The sequence below is a fragment of the Podarcis bocagei genome (genome assembly GCF_964188305.1).
Source record: "Podarcis bocagei genome assembly, chromosome: 18".
Lineage (NCBI taxonomy): Eukaryota > Metazoa > Chordata > Lepidosauria > Squamata > Lacertidae > Podarcis > Podarcis bocagei.
Genome location: NC_138144.1, coordinates 1,808,190 through 1,828,068, shown reverse-complemented (window position 1 = coordinate 1,828,068; position 19,879 = coordinate 1,808,190). Strand labels below are relative to the sequence as shown.

Sequence of the window (19,879 nt, the reverse complement as noted above, 5' to 3'; positions counted from 1 at the left end):
TTGTTGTGGGGATTCGAACCGCCAACCTTCTGATCATGCAAGTCCTAGGCTCTGTGGTTTAACCCACAGCACCACCCGCGTCCCCACAGCGAAGATAGTCTCATTTAAAACAACAGATAAAAATTTTAAAAAATTGTTCACACAGATAAAAATTAAAAACAGCTGTTCTTTTATAATGGCCATGGTGACTACCTGAGAGCTGCTGGAACTGAGATCCGACGAGTTCTGGCCAGGTGAAAAAAAGCGGTACTATGGACTAGAAACTTGGCTTTTATGAAAGTGAAAAGGGCAGGATTCTCTGGAGTCAAAACTACAGTACAGGCAAGCACCTTCTGTGCCTCCGAGGAAAGCAGATGAGTAAAAGAGCGAATTAAGTTAACTTGGCATATGCAGAAGATATAAAAATAAATAAATTTAAGGAACTGCTGAAAGAGGGGTTTAAATGTAAAATCAATGAAATGTACGAAACTGAAAATCACAAATAAAAGAATGAATAAATGCGCAGATTAAGTTAATTTGGATATGCAGGAGATACGGTATTCAAAACGAATTTAAGGAACCGCAGAAAGAGGGGGAAGGAAGTCGAGTTCCGAAATGTCGAAATGCATGTAGCGAAATGTACAAACTTGGAAAGTATAAATAAATAAAATGGATTTGTTCTTAAAAAATGAAAAGGATGTGTACAGTTATTCAACTTAGCAGGGAGTATATATTTGCAAGAGCATATATTGAAAGAAGATGAATAAAAGGAGAAAATTAAGTTAATTTGGAATATGCAGAAAATATTAAAAAAATTAATTTAAGGAATCGCAGGAAAAGGGGTTAAAATGATTGTAAAGTCGTTGAAATGTATAAAACTCAAAATCATTAAAATAATTAATTATTTTAATTCAAATAAAGGAACTGAAAGGAAATGGACGCGCACAGAACGTTCGCATCTCCCATTGAAGTTCCTCCTCCATTGATACAATTCGACTCCAAAACACGCTCTCCGATTGGTTCCGCCCTCGGCCAATCCGCGTCGCCCCCGAGCCGTGATGCGTTCCATTGCGCGCGGCCGCCGCTGGAAGGAAAAGCCATGGCGGGTAGGGGCGGGGCGGGGGCGGGGGAAGCGATGGAACGCGAGCCCGCCAATCAGGTGCGCGGCGGCGGCGAGTCCCGTCCAATCCGCGCCCGGGGAGAGGGCGGTCATTTGCATAAGGACCCAGCTGCGAAAGGGGCGGCGCTTCTGCGGATCAAAGACTGGGGAAACTTTTGCAAAGGTTCCTGTTTAATATTTTTATTTTTATCGGTGTTATTAATCCGGGCTGCTGGGTCGGGAGGGGGCAGATCTGGGGATCTGCAAGAAGGGGGGATCTAGGATTTTTTTATTTTTTAAATTTATAAAAAATAATCCAATTTTTTGTGTGTTTTTTAAAGGGAGGGGGAGGCTGGGAAGGAATAATATTGCAAAATGCGGGGGCTTTATTTACTTTTTCCAAGATTAATTAATGCTAATGCAATGGTGCCTGCCTGTCTCTCTGCCCCCCAACCCGACCCTCGGCCCTATAGCTAATTTTTTTTTGTTTTTTTTAAGGGGGGGGTAGCCTGGGAAGGAAAAATATTGCAAAAAGCAATATTTACTTTTTCCAAGTGGATTAATGCGAATGCAATAGTGCCTGCTTGTCTCTCTGCCCCCCAACCCGACCCTCGGCCCTATAGCTAATTTTTTTTTGTTTTTTTTAAGGTAGGGGGAGCCTGGGAAGGAAAAATATTGCAGAAAGGGGGTGGGGGCTCTATTTACTTTTTCCAAGTAGATTAATGCGAATGCAATGGTGCCTGTCTGTCTCTCTGCCCCCCTCTCTCTTTGCCCCCTCTCCTATTGCAATTCCCCTGGCTGGGGGGGTGGGGGGTCTCTGGTCCCGGTTTGCATTTAATTTTAAGGACGTTTCCAGGGAGATCTTCCGGATCGTGATCTCCCTCCATCTCTGTAGGCGTCCCTTCTGTACCCTCCCAACATTTACCCGACGAAAATAGCGACTTTCCCATTGTTATTATTGTTGATGAATAGGACGTCCCGATTTTCGTTGGAGAAGTGTTACTTATCTCCTTGACTGGGGGGTGGTGGGTCACATAAACTATATGCCCTCCAACTTTTCTACCATGAAAATAGGGATGTCCTTTTCTATTCTTCTTCTTGTTGTTTTGTGATTTATATATCCTGCCCACCTGACCTGGGTCGTCCCAGACACTCTGGGCGGCTTCCAACATATATAAATAAAAACTTCCCTATCCAGGGCTGCCTTCAGATGTCTTCTAAAGGTTGCGTAGTTACTTACCTGCTTGGATCGGGGGTCACATGACTCCAGACCCTCCAACGTTTCTCCCTTGAAAATAGGGGCGTCCTATTCCATCCCTTCCAACGTTTCTCCCCTGAAAATAGGGACGTCCTATTCCATCCCCTCCAACGTTTCTCCCTTGAAAATAGGGACGTCCTATTCCGTCCCCTCCAACGTTTCTCCCGTGAAAATAGGGACGTCCTATTCCATCCCCTCCAACGTTTCTCCTGTGAAAATAGGGACGTCCTATTCCATCCCCTCCAACGTTTCTCCCCTGAAAATAGGGACGTCCTATTCCATCCCCTCCAACGTTTCTCCCCTGAAAATAGGGACGTCCTATTCCATCCCCTCCAACGTTTCTCCCCTGAAAATAGGGACGTCCTATTCCATCCCCTCCAACGTTTCTCCCCTGAAAATAGGGGCGCCCTATTCCATCCCCTCCAACGTTTCTCCCTTGAAAATAGGGACGTCCTATTCCGTCCCCTCCAACGTTTCTCCCGTGAAAATAGGGACGTCCTATTCCATCCCCTCCAACGTTTCTCCTGTGAAAATAGGGACGTCCTATTCCATCCCCTCCAACGTTTCTCCCCTGAAAATAGGGACGTCCTATTCCATCCCCTCCAACGTTTCTCCCCTGAAAATAGGGACGTCCTATTCCATCCCCTCCAACGTTTCTCCCCTGAAAATAGGGACGTCCTATTCCATCCCCTCCAACGTTTCTCCCCTGAAAATAGGGGCGCCCTATTCCATCCCCTCCAACGTTTCTCCCTTGAAAATAGGGACGTCCTATTCCATCCCCTCCAACGTTTCTCCCCTGAAAATAGGGACGTCCTATTCCATCCCCTCCAACGTTTCTCCCCTGAAAATAGGGACATCCTATTCCATCCCCTCCAACGTTTCTCCCCTGAAAAGAGGGACGTCCTATTCCATCCCCTCCAACATTTCTCCAATGAAAATAGGGACGTCCTATTCCATCCCCTCCAACGTTTCTCCCGTGAAAATAGGGACGTCCTATTCCATCCCCTCCAACGTTTCTCCCCTGAAAATAGGGACGTCCTATTCCATCCCCTCCAACGTTTCTCCCCTGAAAATAGGGACGTCCTATTCCATCCCCTCCAACGTTTCTCCCCTGAAAATAGGGACGTCCTATTCCATCCCCTCCAACGTTTCTCCCCTGAAAATAGGGACGTCCTATTCCATCCCCTCCAACATTTCTCCCCTGAAAATAGGGACGTCCTATTCCATCCCCTCCAACATTTCTCCCCTGAAAATAGGGACGTCCTATTCCATCCCCTCCAACATTTCTCCCCTGAAAATAGGGACGTCCTATTCCATCCCCTCCAACGTTTCTCCCCTGAAAATAGGGACGTCCTATTCCATCCCCTCCAACATTTCTCCCCTGAAAATAGGGACGTCCTATTCCATCCCCTCCAACATTTCTCCCCTGAAAATAGGGACGTCCTATTCCATCCCCTCCAACATTTCTCCAATGAAAATAGGGGCATCCTATTCCATCCCCTCCAACATTTCTCCAATGAAAATAGGGGCATCCTATTCCATCCCTTCCAACTTTTCTCCCTTGAAAATAGGGACGTCCTATTCCATCCCCTCCAACGTTTCTCCCCTGAAAATAGGGACGTCCTATTCCATCCCCTCCAACGTTTCTCCCCTGAAAATAGGGACGTCCTTTTCCATCCCCTCCAACATTTCTCCCCTGAAAATAGGGGCATCCTATTCCATCCCCTCCAACATTTCTCCAATGAAAATAGGGATGTCCTATTCCATCCCCTCCAACGTTTCTCCCCTGAAAATAGGGACGTCCTATTCCATCCCCTCCAACGTTTCTCCCCTGAAAATAGGGACGTCCTATTCCATCCCCTCCAACGTTTCTCCCCTGAAAATAGGGACATTCCAGGGTCAAATCAGAAAGCTGGACATTTTCTGTAAATTCAGGACTGTCCCTGGACAATAGGGACACTTGTAGGGTCTGGCCCTGCCTCCAGCGTTGAATCATAGGCTTGTAAATTCAGAAGGGACCTCTGAGGGACTTCTAGCCTGACCCAACCCATGCCTTCACTTGCGAGGTTTTTACCCTGTTGGAATCGCGAGATGGACCAGCGCAGCGATACGGTTTCCTGGCAAAGAGTTTGTGCATTGTGGACTATATGGGACTTGCCAAACTGAGTGGGCGACTCCCAGACCAGAGGGAAGAGACGGTGGAAGAAGATTGGAAGAAGTTTAAGGAATATTTGAAAAAAAAAATATGTTAATATTTAAACCTTAGAATAGCTTTGGAAGTGGATATAGGCTGTAGGGTTGGAAGTAGGAGAATAGGGTATTTTAAAATAGTATTATTTGTAAGTGATAAAATGTGGAGTTATTTTAAGTGTGGTTAAAAAAAAAAGATGATATGTGTAAATTGCTAAAGATGAAGTAAAATGAAAATCGGATAGGTGGCACTTGGGGAAACCCACTTAACAATGTTTAGAAAAATAAAGATATAACAAGAATTTGTTTGTATTGTTTGTCTTTTCTGTTTGTGTTTTTTATTTAATTTGGGGGGGGGGGAGAGTTCGAGTGTTGAAACAGAAAGGGGGTCCCCGTGCGAAAGACGCCCGCTCTCACTTTCCCCCTGTGCTTTTCACATTAAGTCCTCAATTGTCTCTTTCAGGCTCCCTGTTAAGAGCGGTCGCCTGAGTTTCTCACCGCCAACGAACGGAAAATGTCGCACGGCGCCAGGCAGCAAGCGGCTGGACTTCTGTGAGTATTGATTGTGTTTTCGTTGGTGCTTTTTCAAGTTGCCAAATGCCAAACTATCAAGATTAAAGGTCTTCCGGGGTTTGGGATGGCAGAGGTGAGAAAAAAATACTTTTACTTTTCAAATCCGGGTTCGAAAGCACCAGGTGGGAAGGCGGCACCTTCGTTTGTTCAGCTATCAAACAAATCATTTTTATTCATTTATTTTAATAGTATTTTTAATTAATTTTAACATATAAATTATAAAATGTACCACAAAACGCATCACTTATACAATCTTTTTAGACTTCCGTCAGCACTTCTGATGATCCACCGTTTTAACCACTTCTTAACTTTATATTGCCTTTACATCTCTTAACAAATCATCCTCCCCCTTATCCATTTTTACAATACTTCTAATAAAGTCCTCACAAAACCTCTTGCAAACCTACAAACGTCGTCTGTTCTTCACAATTACTTTTCAAATAGTCCGTAAATTTACTCCAGTTTTCCGTGAATTTCTGGTCTCGCCGGTTTCGAATCCTTCCTGTTAGTTTATCAAATTCTGCATAGTCCATTAACTTCATCCCATTTTTAGTCATTCTTTGGGGTTGACGAATCAACAGAGTCTTTTAGGAAAATAAATAAACGGAAGCTTCCTTTTACGGGTGGAAATTCGGGGTAAATTTGCAGTTCCGTGTAACCTTTTACGCATGCGTGCTTTTTTTGGTTTCAGGAATGCCGCGGGGAAAACCCAGCCGGGGAGTTTCCTGGTGTCAATCAAGCAGGAGAAAAGCGAAGTCCCTCGTCTGATCGCAGAAAAGCCCCATGGCGAAGAAGAGGTGAGACTCTTGGTGCGTCTATATGTCGGGGCTACGAGATTTCCCCTAATAATAATAATAATTTATTATTTATACCCTGCCCATCTGGCTGGGTTTCCCCAGCCACTCTGGGCGGCTTCCAACAAAACACTAAAATACAATAACCTATTAAACATTAAAAGCTTCCCTAATCAGGGCAGCCGTCAGATGTCTTCTAAAAGTCTGGTAGTTGTTTATCTCTTTTGACATCTGATGGGAGGGCGTTCCACAGGGAGGGCGCCACCACCGAGAAGGCCCTCTGCTTGTTTCCCTGTAACCTCGCTTCTCGCAATGAGGGAACCGCCAGAAGGCCCTCGGAGCTGGACCTCAGTGTCCGGGCAGAACGATGGGGGTGGAGACGCTCCTTCAGGGATACAGGGCCGTTTAGGGCTTTCAAGATCAGCACCAACACTCTGAATTGTGCTTGGAAACGTCCTGGGAGCCAATGTAGGTCTTTCAGGACCGGTGTTATGTGATCTTGGCGGCCGCCCCCAGTCACCAGTCTAGCTGCCACATTCTGGATTAGTTGTAGTTTCCGGGTCACCTTCAAAGGTAGCCCCACGGAGAGCGCATTGTAGTAATCCAAGAGGGAGATAACCAGAGCATGCACCACTCTGGGGAGACAGTCCGCGGACCCACTTGGGGTCTCAGCATCCCAGACCCACTTGGGATCTTGGTACCCCGAAGCTACAGATTTTTTGCCCCCGGAGCCAGGACCCTGCCTCTATCTCCCCTCGCTGCCGTTGTTGCCAACTTCTGCACCTCTGCACGACCGGGTCGCAATATTGATGTGAAGGAACAGGGAGTGGTTGTGGTGGAATCTCACCTTAAACGAACAGAAAAATTCATTATATTTTTTCAAGCACTTAAAGGTAAAGGGACCCCTGACCCTTAGGTCCAGTCATGGATGACTCTGGGGTTGCGGCGCTCATCTCGTTTTAGTGGCCGAGGGAGCCGGCGTTTGTCCGCAGACAGCTTCCGGGTCATGTGGCCCTTTGATATTTTCATTTACATACATTCATTTGAAATAAGATGGGTTTATGAAGCAATTCTATACCTTCCCACCACGCTGTCGAAGAATTCTATGAAACAGTAGTCAATATCCGGAATCACTGTTCAGTGTTGGACATCATAGTTGCTGAATACAGTGGTACCTCGGGTTAAGTACTTAATTCGTCCCGGAGGTCTGTTCTTAACCTGAAACTGTTCTCAACCTGAAGCACCACTTTAGCTAATGGGGCCTCCTGCTGCCGCCGCCCAATTTCTGTTCTTATCCTGAAGCAAAGTTCTTAACCCGAGGTAATATTTCTGGGTTAGCAGAGTCTGTAACCTGAAGCGTATGTAACCCGAGGTACACAAAACTTCACAGCTTGTCTTTCATCGTATAACGTCTGATACCTCACTTCATTTAAAGATTTTCAGAGACTTTGAGACTAAAGATTTCATTTTGTTATGGTTTGAAGGAATTCTATAAAAGATTGTCTATTTTGTATGTACATGGTCACCGTGTTGCCTAGACATGGCTGGCGTTCTCTTTGTGACACAGGGGTTTGTTTGATTTCATTTTGGGGGCTAACTTTGGGGTCACAGATGTTGCATACATAAATTTGCTGTTTAGTCGTGTCCGACTCTTTGTGACCCCCTGGACCAGAGCACGCCAGGCCCTCCTGTCTTCCACTGCCTCCCGCAGTTTGGTCAAACTCATGCTGGTAGCTTCGAGAACACTGTCCCACCATCTCGTCCTCCGTCGTCCCCTTCTCCTTGTGCCCTCCATCTTTCCCAACATCAGGGTCTTTTCCAGGGAGTCTTCTCTTCTCCTGAGGTGGCCAAAGTCTTGGAGCCTCAGCTTCAGGATCTGTCCTTCCAGTGAGCACTCAGGGCTGATTTCCTTCAGAATGGAGAGGTTGGATCTTCTTGCAGTCCATGGGACTCTCAAGAGTCTCCTCCAGCACCAGAATTCAAAAGCATCCATTCTTCGGCAATCAGCCTTCTTTATGGTCCAGATCTCACTTCCATACATCACTACTGGGAAAACCAGAGCTTGAACTATACGGACCTTTGTTGGCAAGGTGATGTGTCTGCTTTTTAAGATGCCGTCTAGGTACATAAATAGATTCCAACTAAACTTTCTGGCAGCAAGTCCACCTTTGCTGAAGGTTTTCCAACAGAGGTCGGATGCCCACTTGTCAGGAATTATTTTGCTGCTTTGCAGGGCAGCTATTATCATCAGAAAGTCCCCCCTTCCAAACAACGCTCTGAGCTCATGGGGACTAGAAACCTGTGTTTGATATAAGTTCCAGCCATGGGTGTTCAGCTCTCTCCTGTTTTTCTCCTGAGTAGCCCGTGAAGAAGAGGGGCTGGCCGAAAGGCAAGAAGAGGAAGAAGATTCTTCCGAACGGGCCAAAGGCCCCGGTGACAGGATACGTCCGCTTTCTGAACGAACGGCGGGAGCTGATTCGTATGCAACACCCGGATCTGCCGTTCCCGGAGATCACAAAGATGTTGGGCGCAGAATGGAGCAAACTCCAGCCGGCGGATAAACAGGTCAGAGTGGCTGAATTTTCATGGAGGAGAGTCAACGATGGGCTTTTAGCCACGATGGCTCTGATCTGCCTTCCCGGACAGAGGTGGTGATGCCTGTAGTAATAATAATAATAATAATAATTTATTCTTTATACCCCACCCATCTGGCTGGGTTTCCCCAGCCACTTTGGGCTGCTTCCAACAGAATATTAAAATACAATAGTCTATTAAAAGCTTCCCTAAACAGGGCTGCCTTCAGATGTCTTCTAAAAGTCAGGTAGTTGTTTATTTCCTTGACATCTGAAGGGAGGGCGCCACCACCGAGAAGGCCCTCTGCCCGGTTCCCTGTAACTTCGCTTCTCGCAATAAGGGAACCACCAGAAGGCCCTCGGAGATGGACCTCAGTGTCCGGGCAGAATGATGGGGATGGAGACGCTCCTTCAGGTATACTGGACAGAGGCCATTTAGGGCTTTCAAGGTCAGCACCAACGCTTTGAATTGTGCCCAGAAACGTCCTGGGAGCCAATGTAGGTCTTTCAGGACTGGGGTTATATGGTCTCCACTCCCAGTCACCAGTCTAGCTGCTGCATTCTGGATTAGTTGCGGTTTCCGGGTCACCTTCCAAGGCAGCCCCACGTAGAGCGCATGGCAGTAGTCCAAGCGGGAGATAACCAGAGCATGCACCACTCTGGCCAGACACTCTGCGGACAGGGAAGGTCTCATCCTGCCCTGGACACAGAACTGACCTGCGCCTCCATAGACAGCGGTGAGTCCAAAATGACCCCCAGGCTGCGCACCTGGTCCTTCGGGGGCACAGTGACCCCATTCAGGACCAGGGAGCCCCACACCTGCCCGCCTCCTGTCCCCCCAAAACAGTCCTTCTGTCTTGTCAGGATTCAACTTCAACCTGTTAAACAGGCAGCGCTGTTTAGGGGAGTTTGATGTTTTATCGTGTTTTTAATATTCTGTTGGGAGCCACCCAGAGTGGCCAGATGGGCTGGGTATGAATTATTGTTGTTGTTGTTATTGTTGTTGTTGTTAATTAACCCCTGATTTCTGGGTACTTCAAGATGGGAGAGGGCTGGTGAGAGCTGGGAGAGGGTTTGGTCGGGTGTACAGTGGTACCTCGGGTTAAGTACTTAATTCGTTCCGGAGGTCCATTCTTAACCTGAAACTGTTCTTAACCTGAAGCACCACTTTAGCTAATGGGGCCTCCTGCTGCCGCTGCACGATTTCTGTTCTCATCCTGAAGCAAAGTTCTTAACCCGAGGTACTATTTCTGGTTTAGCGGAGTCTGTAACCTGAAGCGTCTGCAACCCGAGGTACCACTGTAAAGGGCAGAGGGGTTTGCCAGCTGGAAATAAGGCCAGAGGGGGCTTGCAGGTCACAGAGGGAGGCTGACCCTTATTCCTCCGCCGTTCCAGCGTTACCTGGATGAGGCCGAGCGCGAGAAGCAACAATACATGAAGGAGCTGAGGGAATACCAGCAGTCCGAAGCCTACAAGATGTGTGCCGAAAAGATGCAGGAGAAAAAGATCAAGAAAGGTGAGACGGTCGCTAGTAGGTTTGCCAGGAGTTTTGTAAGGCGAATAAAATTTGTCTAGACATAAAATGGGAAAGCGGAATAATAAGAACGAAATGCGTACAGATTAATAAATTGTAAAGCAACACAATGAGAAGAGTTGGGAGTCAAACATTTACGGTGTGTCCACCATGCGTATGTAGGTAGGTAATGTATCTACTGTACATATTGTATTAAGTTTATGTAAATCGATGTATAATAAAGATTATTTAAAAGAAAGAAAGAAAGAAAGAAAGAGAAGGGGTGGCCTCCTTCACTGGGAGTTATCGACCTTATTAAACTTTTGGGGAAGAGGCATTGTAAGAGCGACAGATTTCCTGACGTGTTCGCTCGTTTTCCTTTTCCCTCCTCCTCCCGCCTTTCCTTTTGTGTCGTGTCTTTTAGCTAGGAAGCACAGCACAAATTGCAAATTTAGCAGCCTGGTGCTGGGAAAGAGGGTGAGCCTCAGGTTTTGGGGATCTTGGCTAGAATCCTGCCTATGCTCCCCAAATCATTCTGTGTGCTCAGTTGAGTCACCATCTCCCCACCCTCTGTTGACATTATTATTGCTTTTTAAAAAATACCTTTCAGAGGATGCCGGTTCTGGAGTCGTGAACACGCTGCTGAACGGGTACAAGGTAAATCGGGCTATCAGACTTTGAGGAAATGCCTCAGGCCTTCTTTTTAAGAATTAAATGTTGTTGTTTCTGTTAAAAACCAATTTTCTTGCATGCAAGCTTTGGAGATTAGCAGAGTTCTTCATCCGCCCATCTCCCCAGACCTTCCTTTTAATAATTTAATTTTGTTGTTGTTGTTGTTATCAAAAGCAAATTTTCTTGCATGCAAGCTTTGGAGATTAGCAGAGTTCTTCGTCAGCCCATTCCCCCCAGACCTTCCTTTTAAGAATTTAATTTTGTGGCTGTTATTAGAAGCGCATTTTCTTGCACGCAAGCTTTGGAGATTAGCAGAGTTCTTCGTCAGCCCATTCCCCCCAGACCTTCCTTTTAAGAATTTAATTTTTGTTGTTGTTGTTATTAACAGCAAATTTTCTTGCACGCAAGCTTTGGAGATTTGCAGAGTTCTTCATCAGCCCATTCCCCCTGATCCTACCTTTTAAGAATTTAATTTTGTTGTTGTTGTTTTTAAAAACAAATTTTTTTGTATGCAAGCTTTGGAGAATTGTAGAGTTCTTCCTCAGCCCATCCTTCCAACCCAGACCTTCCTTTTAAGAATTTAATTTTTGTTGTTGTTATTAAAATGCGCATTTTTTTGTATGCAAGCTTTGGAGATTTGCAGAGTTCTTCCTCAGTCCAGAGAAGCACTCTGAAGCACTCCAAAGCTTGCCCACTGCCCATAACATTTTGTTTGGCCAAAATGAGGATTTCCCTAATTCAGATTTTGGGATCGTTCTTTACGGGCCATCATCGCTGCTGCAAGTTTGCTTTTACGTTTTTTAAAACCAATCCCATCAGTTCATCATAAGGCCTTTACAGTGTACAACCAGGGTGTAAGAACAACGCTTTATTCTGGAAAAAAACCATGACCTATAAAAGTTTACAGCATGCAATAAGGTTTTGAAATTAAAATTAGGAGGCTGGAACATAGCCGGAACAGAGCTTCTTAGCTGATAGAATAAATTTGGCTGCCGGATGTGAAAATATTTTATCAGACAGAAGTTCCAACGGTCACTTCCTGGGGGGAACGGCCCAAGAAACAGCTAAAAATAGATGATTTAAAAAAACAATAATTCTCTGGGCATTTTGTATAGAGCAAGTAACGCATGATATCTTCAAGGGGCCTTGATTGGTTGATAGCGATTTGGGGGTACCAAATAAAATAACGGGCACCTTTTTCCATTTATTTAAGAGTTGAATGTTTTACCCCCTATTTATCCATCTTAACGGATGTGGGGGTTTTGTTTTCCGAAGGTGTTTTTCACGGGAAAAGGCCCTGAAAAGCACATTCCTGCACTGCGGGGATTTAGAAAACGATTTCCTAAGACTTTTTCCACCTGACTTCTGCCCCCCAAAAAACATGCACAACTCCCAATTCATCCCCAAATTTTCCCTGGGAAAATAATGCAAAGTTTTCTATTTGTTCTCTTGTTTCTGTTCACCTGTTTCCTTCAGGTGGGAGAGGGAGGCAGCGACGGATTCTCGACATTTGACGTCCCCATATTTACGGAGGAGTTCCTGGACCAGAATAAAGGTAATTTAGGGGAACTGAGCGGACCGTCGTGGGCTTACAAAAGTCCGGGGTACCAGGGTTCCAACCAGTGCTGGATATACGTATAAGCTATAATATAATAATAATTCATTATTCATACCCCGCCCATCTGGCTGGGTTTCCCCAGCCACTCTGGGCGGCTTCCAAAAGAATATTAAAATACTGTGATACATCAAACATTAAAAGCTTCCCTAAATGGGGCTGCCTTCAGATGTCTTTTAAAAGTTTGGTGGTTATTTTTCTCTTTGACATCTGGGGGGAGGGCGTTCCACAGGACAGGTGCCACCACCGAGAAGGCCCTCTGCCTGGTTCCCTGTAACCTCACTTCTGGCAGGGAGGGAACCGCCAGAAGGCCCTCGGGAGATGGACCCAGGTGTCCGGGCTGGACGATGGGGGTGGAAACGCTCCTTCAGGTATACTGGGCTGTTTAGGGCTTTCAAGGTCAGCACCAACACTTTGAATTGTGCTCGGAAACGTCTGACGAAAGGGTTTTCTGTTTTTGAGCTGCTTCGCAAGACGATTTTCCCTATGGGCTTGCTTCGCAAGACGAAAACGTCTTGCGAGTGTTCCGATTTTTCCCCGCCCCCCCTTTTTCTAAGCCGCTAATAGCCTTTTAGCCGCTAATCCGCTAAGCCTTTAATAGCCGCTAAGCCTTTAATAGCCACTAAACCGCTAATAGCCGCTAAACCGCTAATAGCGCTAATCCGCTAATAGGGTTGCTTCGCAAGACGAAAAAACCGCTAGACGAAGAGACTCGCGGAACGGATTAATTTCGTCTTGCGAGGCACTACTGTATAAGCAGGCAGACTGAACCCTTCAGTTCAGTTCTGTCCCGGCCTGTGAATAAACAAGAGCTGTTTGAAGGATCGCTGTGTCGTCTGATATGTTCACCCACAACTTAACACTCCCTGTGTTGTCCGTTTGTTTCTCCAGCCCGGGAAGCGGAGCTCCGGCGCCTGCGCAAGGTGAACACGGAGTTTGAGGAGCAGAACTCCATCTTGCAGAAACACACAGAGAATATGAGTTGCGCCAAAGAGCGCCTGGAGCAGGAACTGGCTCTGGAAGAGCGGCAGACCATCGCCTTGCAGAAGCAGCTGCAGACAGTGCGCCAAGCCTTGACCGCCAGCTTTGCCAGTCTGCCAATCCCAGGTGGGCAGCCGGCCCCCACCGGGCGGGACGTGACTGAATGAATGAATCTTTATTTGCGTCGGCAATAAAACAACAATACACTATACAAAGAATAGAAATAAAAAGTCAATTATATACCATTGGGACGCGGGTGGCGCTGTGGGTTAAACCACAGAGCCTAGGACTTGCTGATCAGAAGGTCGGTGGTTCGAATCCCCGCGACGGGTGAGCTCCCATTGCTCAGTCCCTGCTCCTGCCAACCTAGCAGTTCCAAAGCATGTCAAAGTGCAAGTAGATAAATAGGTACCACTCCAGTGGGAAGGTAAACGGTGTTTCCGTGCGCTGCTCTGGTTCGCCAGAAGCGGCTTAGTCCTGCTGGCCACATGACCCGGAAGCTGTACGCCGGCTCCCTTGGCCAGTAAAGCGAGATGAGCGCCGCAACCCCAGAGTCTGGAGCTAATGGTCAGGGGTCCCTTTACCTTTACCTATATACAATACATTTTAGGTTTTTGAATAGTGAACCTTATTCTCATTGCCCAGGCGAAAAACCTTGCCACCTTTGCTATCACCTGCTCATCTTGATCTGCCAAGGGAAAGGACCCTGGGGCAGTGGCTGGGCGACCAGGAATGGACGATAAAAGAGGGGTGATAATCTCATTCCTCTTTTATAAAGAGGGCAAGCCAGAAGTGCCACCGATTCGGGACTGCCATCTCCACAGGGATGTTTTTCGTGTGGGATTGTGTGGCCAGCAGGACTAAGCCGCTTCTGGCGAACCAGAGCAGCGTACGGAAACGGCGTTTACCTTCCCGCCGGAGCGGTACCTATTTATCTACTTGCACTTTGAGGTGCTTTCGAACTGCTAGGTTGGCAGGAGCAGGGACCAAGCAACGGGAGCTCACCCCTTCATTGCGGGGATTCGAACCACTGACCTTTTGATCAGATATATATCCACTCTGGGATATATATAAATAGTAATAGCGATATGGGCAGACGGTCAGTTTGCAGAGTGTGATGGAGGTCAGCGGATATCTGATCGGTTTTTCTCCTCCAGGCACTGGGGAGACCCCGACATTGAGCACCCTCGATTTCTACATGGCGAAGCTCCACAGCGCCATCGAGAGCAACCCGGCGCAGAATGAGAGGCTTGTGGTGCGGGTGAAGGAGATTCTGTCTCGCATTGCCAGGTGAGCCATGCGCGGGACGAAGCCGTCACTAGCGGAGGGTCGGGAAGGGGGCTGCCTGGTCCGGAGAGGAGGTGGGACTTTGCAAATTGAGCCAATTGTTGTGAGAGGTGGGGAGCGTTGGCAGGTAGCGGTTCAATGGGCGGAAGGTGGGGAGCCCGCCAGTAGGTGGCGCTAGAGTGGTGGGAACCCGTGGTCCTGGACTCCAACTCCCATAATTCCTGCCCGCGGGCCGTGTTGACTGAGGCTGATGGGAGCGGGAGTCCAGCCGTATCTGGAGGGCTATTTCTGCCGCGAATGCCGGTTGGGGGTTTAGGTAAAGAGGGTAGAACAAAGAGAGGCGTTTCTTCGTCCGTGGTTCTTTAAGGGAGCAGTAGTGCCCCCTGGAGGTGCGGCGGTGGGATTGCTGGGGGGCGCTGAGAGGCAGGGGGGAACTGCAGAGGTCCCAAAGTTGCCAATTTTATTACGTATTTTGTGGGTTTTATATTGCTTTTTTATGTTGTGAACCGCCCTGAAATCTATGGGTAGCTTCTGAAAGTTATGTAGTTCTTTATCTCTTTGACATCTGACGGGAGGGCGTTCCACAGGGTGGGTGCCACCACCGAGAAGGCCCTCTGCCTGCTTCCCTGTAACCTCGCTTCTTGCAGGGAGGGAACCGCCAGAAGGCCCTTGGAACTGGACCTCAGTGTCCGGGCTGGACGATGGGGGTGGAGATGCTCCTTCAGGTCTACTGGGCCGTTTAGGGCTTTCAAGGTCAGCACCAACACTTTGAATTGTGCTTGTGTCCTGGGAGCCAATGTACGTCTTTCAGGACTGGTGTTATGTGGTCTTGGCGGCTGCTCCCAGTCCCCAGTCTGGCTGCCGCATTCTGGATTAGTTGTAGTTTCTGGGTCACCTTCAAAGGTAGCCCCACGTAGAGCGCATGGCAGTAGTCCAAGCGGGAGATAACCAGAGCATGCACCACTCTGGGGAGAACTCTATAGCCTGCCAACCGCTGACACCTGGCCCCTGAAAGATTGTGCCAAAGGGGAAGCAGCCGTTGGGTGGAAAACGATTTCTCCTTACCCCTGCTTTAGAATATGTCGCACCCAGGGCACTAGGACGTTTTATCATGAGCAAATTAAGCATGGGGTGGCCTCGACCCAGGATAACTGAAGGAGCATCTCCACCTCCATCGTCCAGCTCGGACACTGAGGTCCAGCTCCGAGGGCCTTCTGGCGGTTCCCTCCCTGCGAGAAGTGAGGTTACAGGGAACCAGGCAGAGGGCCTTCTCGGTGGTGGCACCCGCCCTTCAGATGTCAAGGAAATAAACAACCACCTGACTTTTAGAAGACATCTGAAGGCAGCCCTGTTTAGGGAAGTTTTAAATGTTTGGTGTTTTATTGTGTTTTTAATATTTTGGGAGCCGCCCAGAGTGGCTGGGGAAACCCAGCCAGATGGGTAGGGTAAAAATAATAAATTATGGTGCTGATATTGTTTATCCCCCTTTCTCTTCCAGTGAACACTTGTGAGCAGCTACAGACCTCGCAGCGCAACTCGAAAACTTCGCACAAGTCTCCCTGCTTGCAGCTGTCTCCACCTTCCAGACCTGTCCTCTCTTAACTGTGCCTCTTCTGCGCTCCTGATATGTTTCAGGATCAATCTTCTCCCAATCTCCTTATTCCTCCTCAAAGCTGTCCGTCAGGGTGGTTAGATATTTTAGAACATTAGGGGAAAAAATCATGTTTTGCGCAAAGGTTCCTTGAGCAAAGGTTCTACGGTTCTTCTCGGGGAAGGACGACGGCGACGGGAATTCCAATTTTTGCCACTGGTGTTTTGGCGTTTTATTGCGGCGAGAACGCCGGTGGTGCGCACATCGCGGCACAAAATCCGTAGGGTATTCCTGCTTCCTAATTGACTATAATTGATGAATTCGCCTTTGCCCCTCATTTTTCTGCACCTGCCTGCTGTTTCTTAAACAAGAGAAGAGCACCACTTTCGAATCGGCTAGATTTCTCAAGGATATAACGGAGCTGTTTTCACGGCACCGCCAGCCAGCCCAGAGTCCGGACTTCCGATTTGCGGCACAGTCGGGGACGAATGAATAAATTTACGATAATTGCTGACTAAGGTTTGATGCAAACAGGGCACAAGCTGCGCCAGAAATGCAGATTAAATTTTTGCAGGGGCCCCCAAATAAGTGTTGTGTTTTATGCCAGACATTAAACCTGGGATCTTCTCCGTGCAAAGTCCCTGAGCTACACGGATCTCGTTCCTTTCTAGGTAAATGTATTGTGGGTTGAGATCCAGGTCAGAATTGCTGGACTCAGTTAGTGGCTTTCCAGGACTTTTAGGGTGGAAAAGACCCGCCTGAAAAATCATGCTTTTACAGGGCAGTCGCAGGTAAGGCTACTTGGGAGTAAGACCCACTGAGATTAATGGAACTTCACTCTCAGGTTTGTCTATATAGCAGGATCCAGCCAGATATTTTGATCTGCACTATTCTGGTCTCCCGACCACCGCTGAGCTGTATCACTGCCTTGACCTATTTATTCTTAGGGTTAATTTCCTGGAATTTTCACATCCGGGGGGGAAAAATTGTCTACAATTTGGTAGGGTAAATAAATAAAATAATAATAATAATAATAATAATAATAATAATAATAATAATAATAAAGACCCTGATTTCATTGCTCTAAGAATCCAGGCTTTTGTGCTTTTTTGTAGACAGTTGCAATCAAAAATTATTCAACCTCCCCCCCATTGCAAAACAGATTTGTTATCAAAATTCACAGACTTCCTGCTGTTTGCGAGGATCAAATCAAAGACTTGTTTTCAGCTGAATTTGGGGGAAGCAGCCATTGCGTCGAACTTTTTGCTCCTTGCAATCCGCTAAAGGTTTGTGGATTTCGATAATAAACTTGATTTGCAATGGGTTTTTGTTTTTGGAATAATTTCGATTGCAACCGTAGATAAAAGTTTCTTGCTCTCCTCATTTTCAGTGGAGCAGGAAATTAAAGAGAGGTCCCCTGGATCGTGTGTGAGGGGGGTTTCAAAGCCCTTTCCTTGCTTCCCAAGAGGAGGAAGGAGAATAATAATTTGTAATTATGCGTAATTTTGCTTAATTTGCAGTATGAAATCAGCTGGCAAGACTTGGCCGTTTTTTCGCCTAAACCATGGTTTACTGTGATCAAGCAGACAGTGTGCACCATAGTTCCTTGTTCAGGAGAAATGAGCCATAACCCTGGTTTTGCGTTGATTGCAAACCCTGGTTTGTGGTTTATGTAACTTTAAACTACATTGATCAGCCCAAGGAATTACCAATTATGATTTATTTGGATCGAAACAAAACTATGCTCCCTGCTTCGGCCGTAACGCTAAGCCCAGGGATCACGGTTTCTTTCCTCTGTGCCCTAACCACGGTTTACATTGCAGAATTTTTGTCAATGGAGGATCTCGAGTTTCCTTGGCACAAAATTTGGATTAATCCGCTTTAGTTTTAGAACGCTTTAGATCCTCTTTCTCATGAGAAAGGGAGGAGAAATCCTGTCTTGTCTGTGTCTCTTGCCTTGTGACGAATTAGCTCTGATGCTCATATATAGACTTTCTGAATCTTGTATTTTCTTAGCGTTGCGCGTTGAACGACGGCAGCAGAAAAAAGCTATTTTAGCAGCGAGGGAAGTGGGTATGTTGCTTTTGTGGGTGCAGGGATTTTTTTTTTTAAATGAAATAAAAAAACTTTTAAAAACACAGACCTCTCTAAGTAATTGTCTGATTTCAAGTCTGGGATGAAACTTGCAGGAGGAACTTTGCATTTGAGTCAAAAACACACAATACAAATTTCATTTCAATAATGCTTGCTTTTTACCGTAAGAATTGCCCTTAATTTTTATTGCGGGGTCGCAGCTTGCATCGACGCGGAAACCACCCAACAGTTACCTTAAAACGAGTCACATTGATGCATTTAAACTACATATCGAACGAGGTGGTTTTGCACGGATAATATTCCCTAACGTAGTTTATAGACCCCACTCCCTCCCCAAAAAGAGAGGCCGTTTTAAATATATAACTGAAAATCAAATTATAATTAAGAAAAATAAAAGATCGCATTAGCAATTCGCGGTGTGATCCTTTACCAACAAAAGCCTGCCTATCAATGCTTCGTCCTTGCAAATAATTGAGCTCTTACCATAACTGGATAATGATATAAAGTGTTTTGAAGGATAAATGATGACTCGCATCCCACCTCTGGAAAAAAAAGGTGAATCTACAAACAGGTTAAAGGGGTTTTCTTCCATGTTCTTGCTAAATGGGAGTTTACTTATTATTTTTTAAATAATGCCTTCCTTTTGCTCTGGAAAGAGCTGTTGTTGCAAGGACAAATTGTGCATACTGCATATATATATATATATATATATATATATATATAAGCATACTGCATATATATGTAATTTTTTGAAAATAGGGGAACGATTTATCTCCCGCTCTTCAGCAAGCAATCTTTCCAAAAAATAAAATAAAATAACAACAGTATAGTTGTTTTATGAAATGGCTGTGGTTGTTGCATGTTCTTCTGAAATTGCTTTGAGATGCTTTATTATAGGAATATATATATTATAGGAATATAGGAATATATTTATTATTATACTTCTGTTTCAGTGTATCTGAAGAAGTGTGCCTGCACACGAAAGCTCATACCAAGAACTAACTTAGTTGGTCTTTAAGGTGCTACTGGAAGGAATATTTTTATTTTTATTATAGGAAGCGATTCATAAACGGAATCTTTAAAACAACACTGCAGAGGTTCCTTTGAGCATGTGCAGAGTGCCGACGGATATAATGGCTGTAATCGGCACCATCTGGCCATCTTTTGATGATTCCTGATGTCCCGGCCTTCTTTATTTAGCTTGCCGATTACGAAAGGCGGAATAAATACGCAGGTTAAGCAAATCGCCCATTTTTTTTGCGTTGTTTTTAAAGCGTCGCCGTTTTTAGCTCTTGAAACAAGACCCGGCTTGCCAAGCAAGGAGGACTTGGCCTGTGCATTCCTAACCAAGCCTGCTCAGAGCAGCTAGTCCTTTTTTGCATTCAGTTATGTAAAAAAAAACACCTTTTTTGGCTGAAAAAGCAAATATAAAAACAGCCCTGTGTGTGCAAAATGCTCTAAAGCAAATTAAACGGTCTCCTTGGGAAGCCCCATCCTACATTCCCTGCGTCCATTCTATGTTTTGTGCGGTATTTTAAATTTTTTTATTAAGTTTATTCGTTTTGTTTTTGTTTTCCACGCGAGGCAGGCTCGGCGGGGCGCAGCTAGGCCGCGGGTTGCCAGGGGCAACGCCGACGCGCTCTTCTTCCGTCATCTCCGC

The 19,879-nt window shown here is 46.2% G+C and overlaps 1 protein-coding gene across 2 annotated transcripts; it reads left to right on the top strand.

Annotated features, from left to right (window-relative positions):
• Positions 1-1,204: 1,204 nt before the first annotated feature.
• On the top strand, positions 1,205-17,100 carry HMG20B (high mobility group 20B). Of its 2 annotated transcripts, none has more exons than XM_081177993.1 (10): positions 1,205-1,262; positions 4,990-5,078; positions 5,791-5,896; positions 8,255-8,458; positions 9,862-9,982; positions 10,590-10,636; positions 12,128-12,206; positions 13,158-13,373; positions 14,405-14,537; positions 16,033-17,100. In XM_081177993.1, the coding sequence occupies exons 2-10, from the start codon at positions 5,041-5,043 to the stop codon at positions 16,043-16,045; spliced, it is 957 nt and encodes a 318-aa protein (XP_081034119.1). In that variant the 5' UTR covers positions 1,205-1,262; positions 4,990-5,040; the 3' UTR covers positions 16,046-17,100. The 2 variants fall into 2 exon arrangements, with proteins under 2 accessions (XP_081034119.1, XP_081034118.1); XM_081177992.1 differs by having other exon boundaries at positions 5,791-5,908.
• The last annotated feature ends 2,779 nt before the right edge of the window (positions 17,101-19,879 follow it).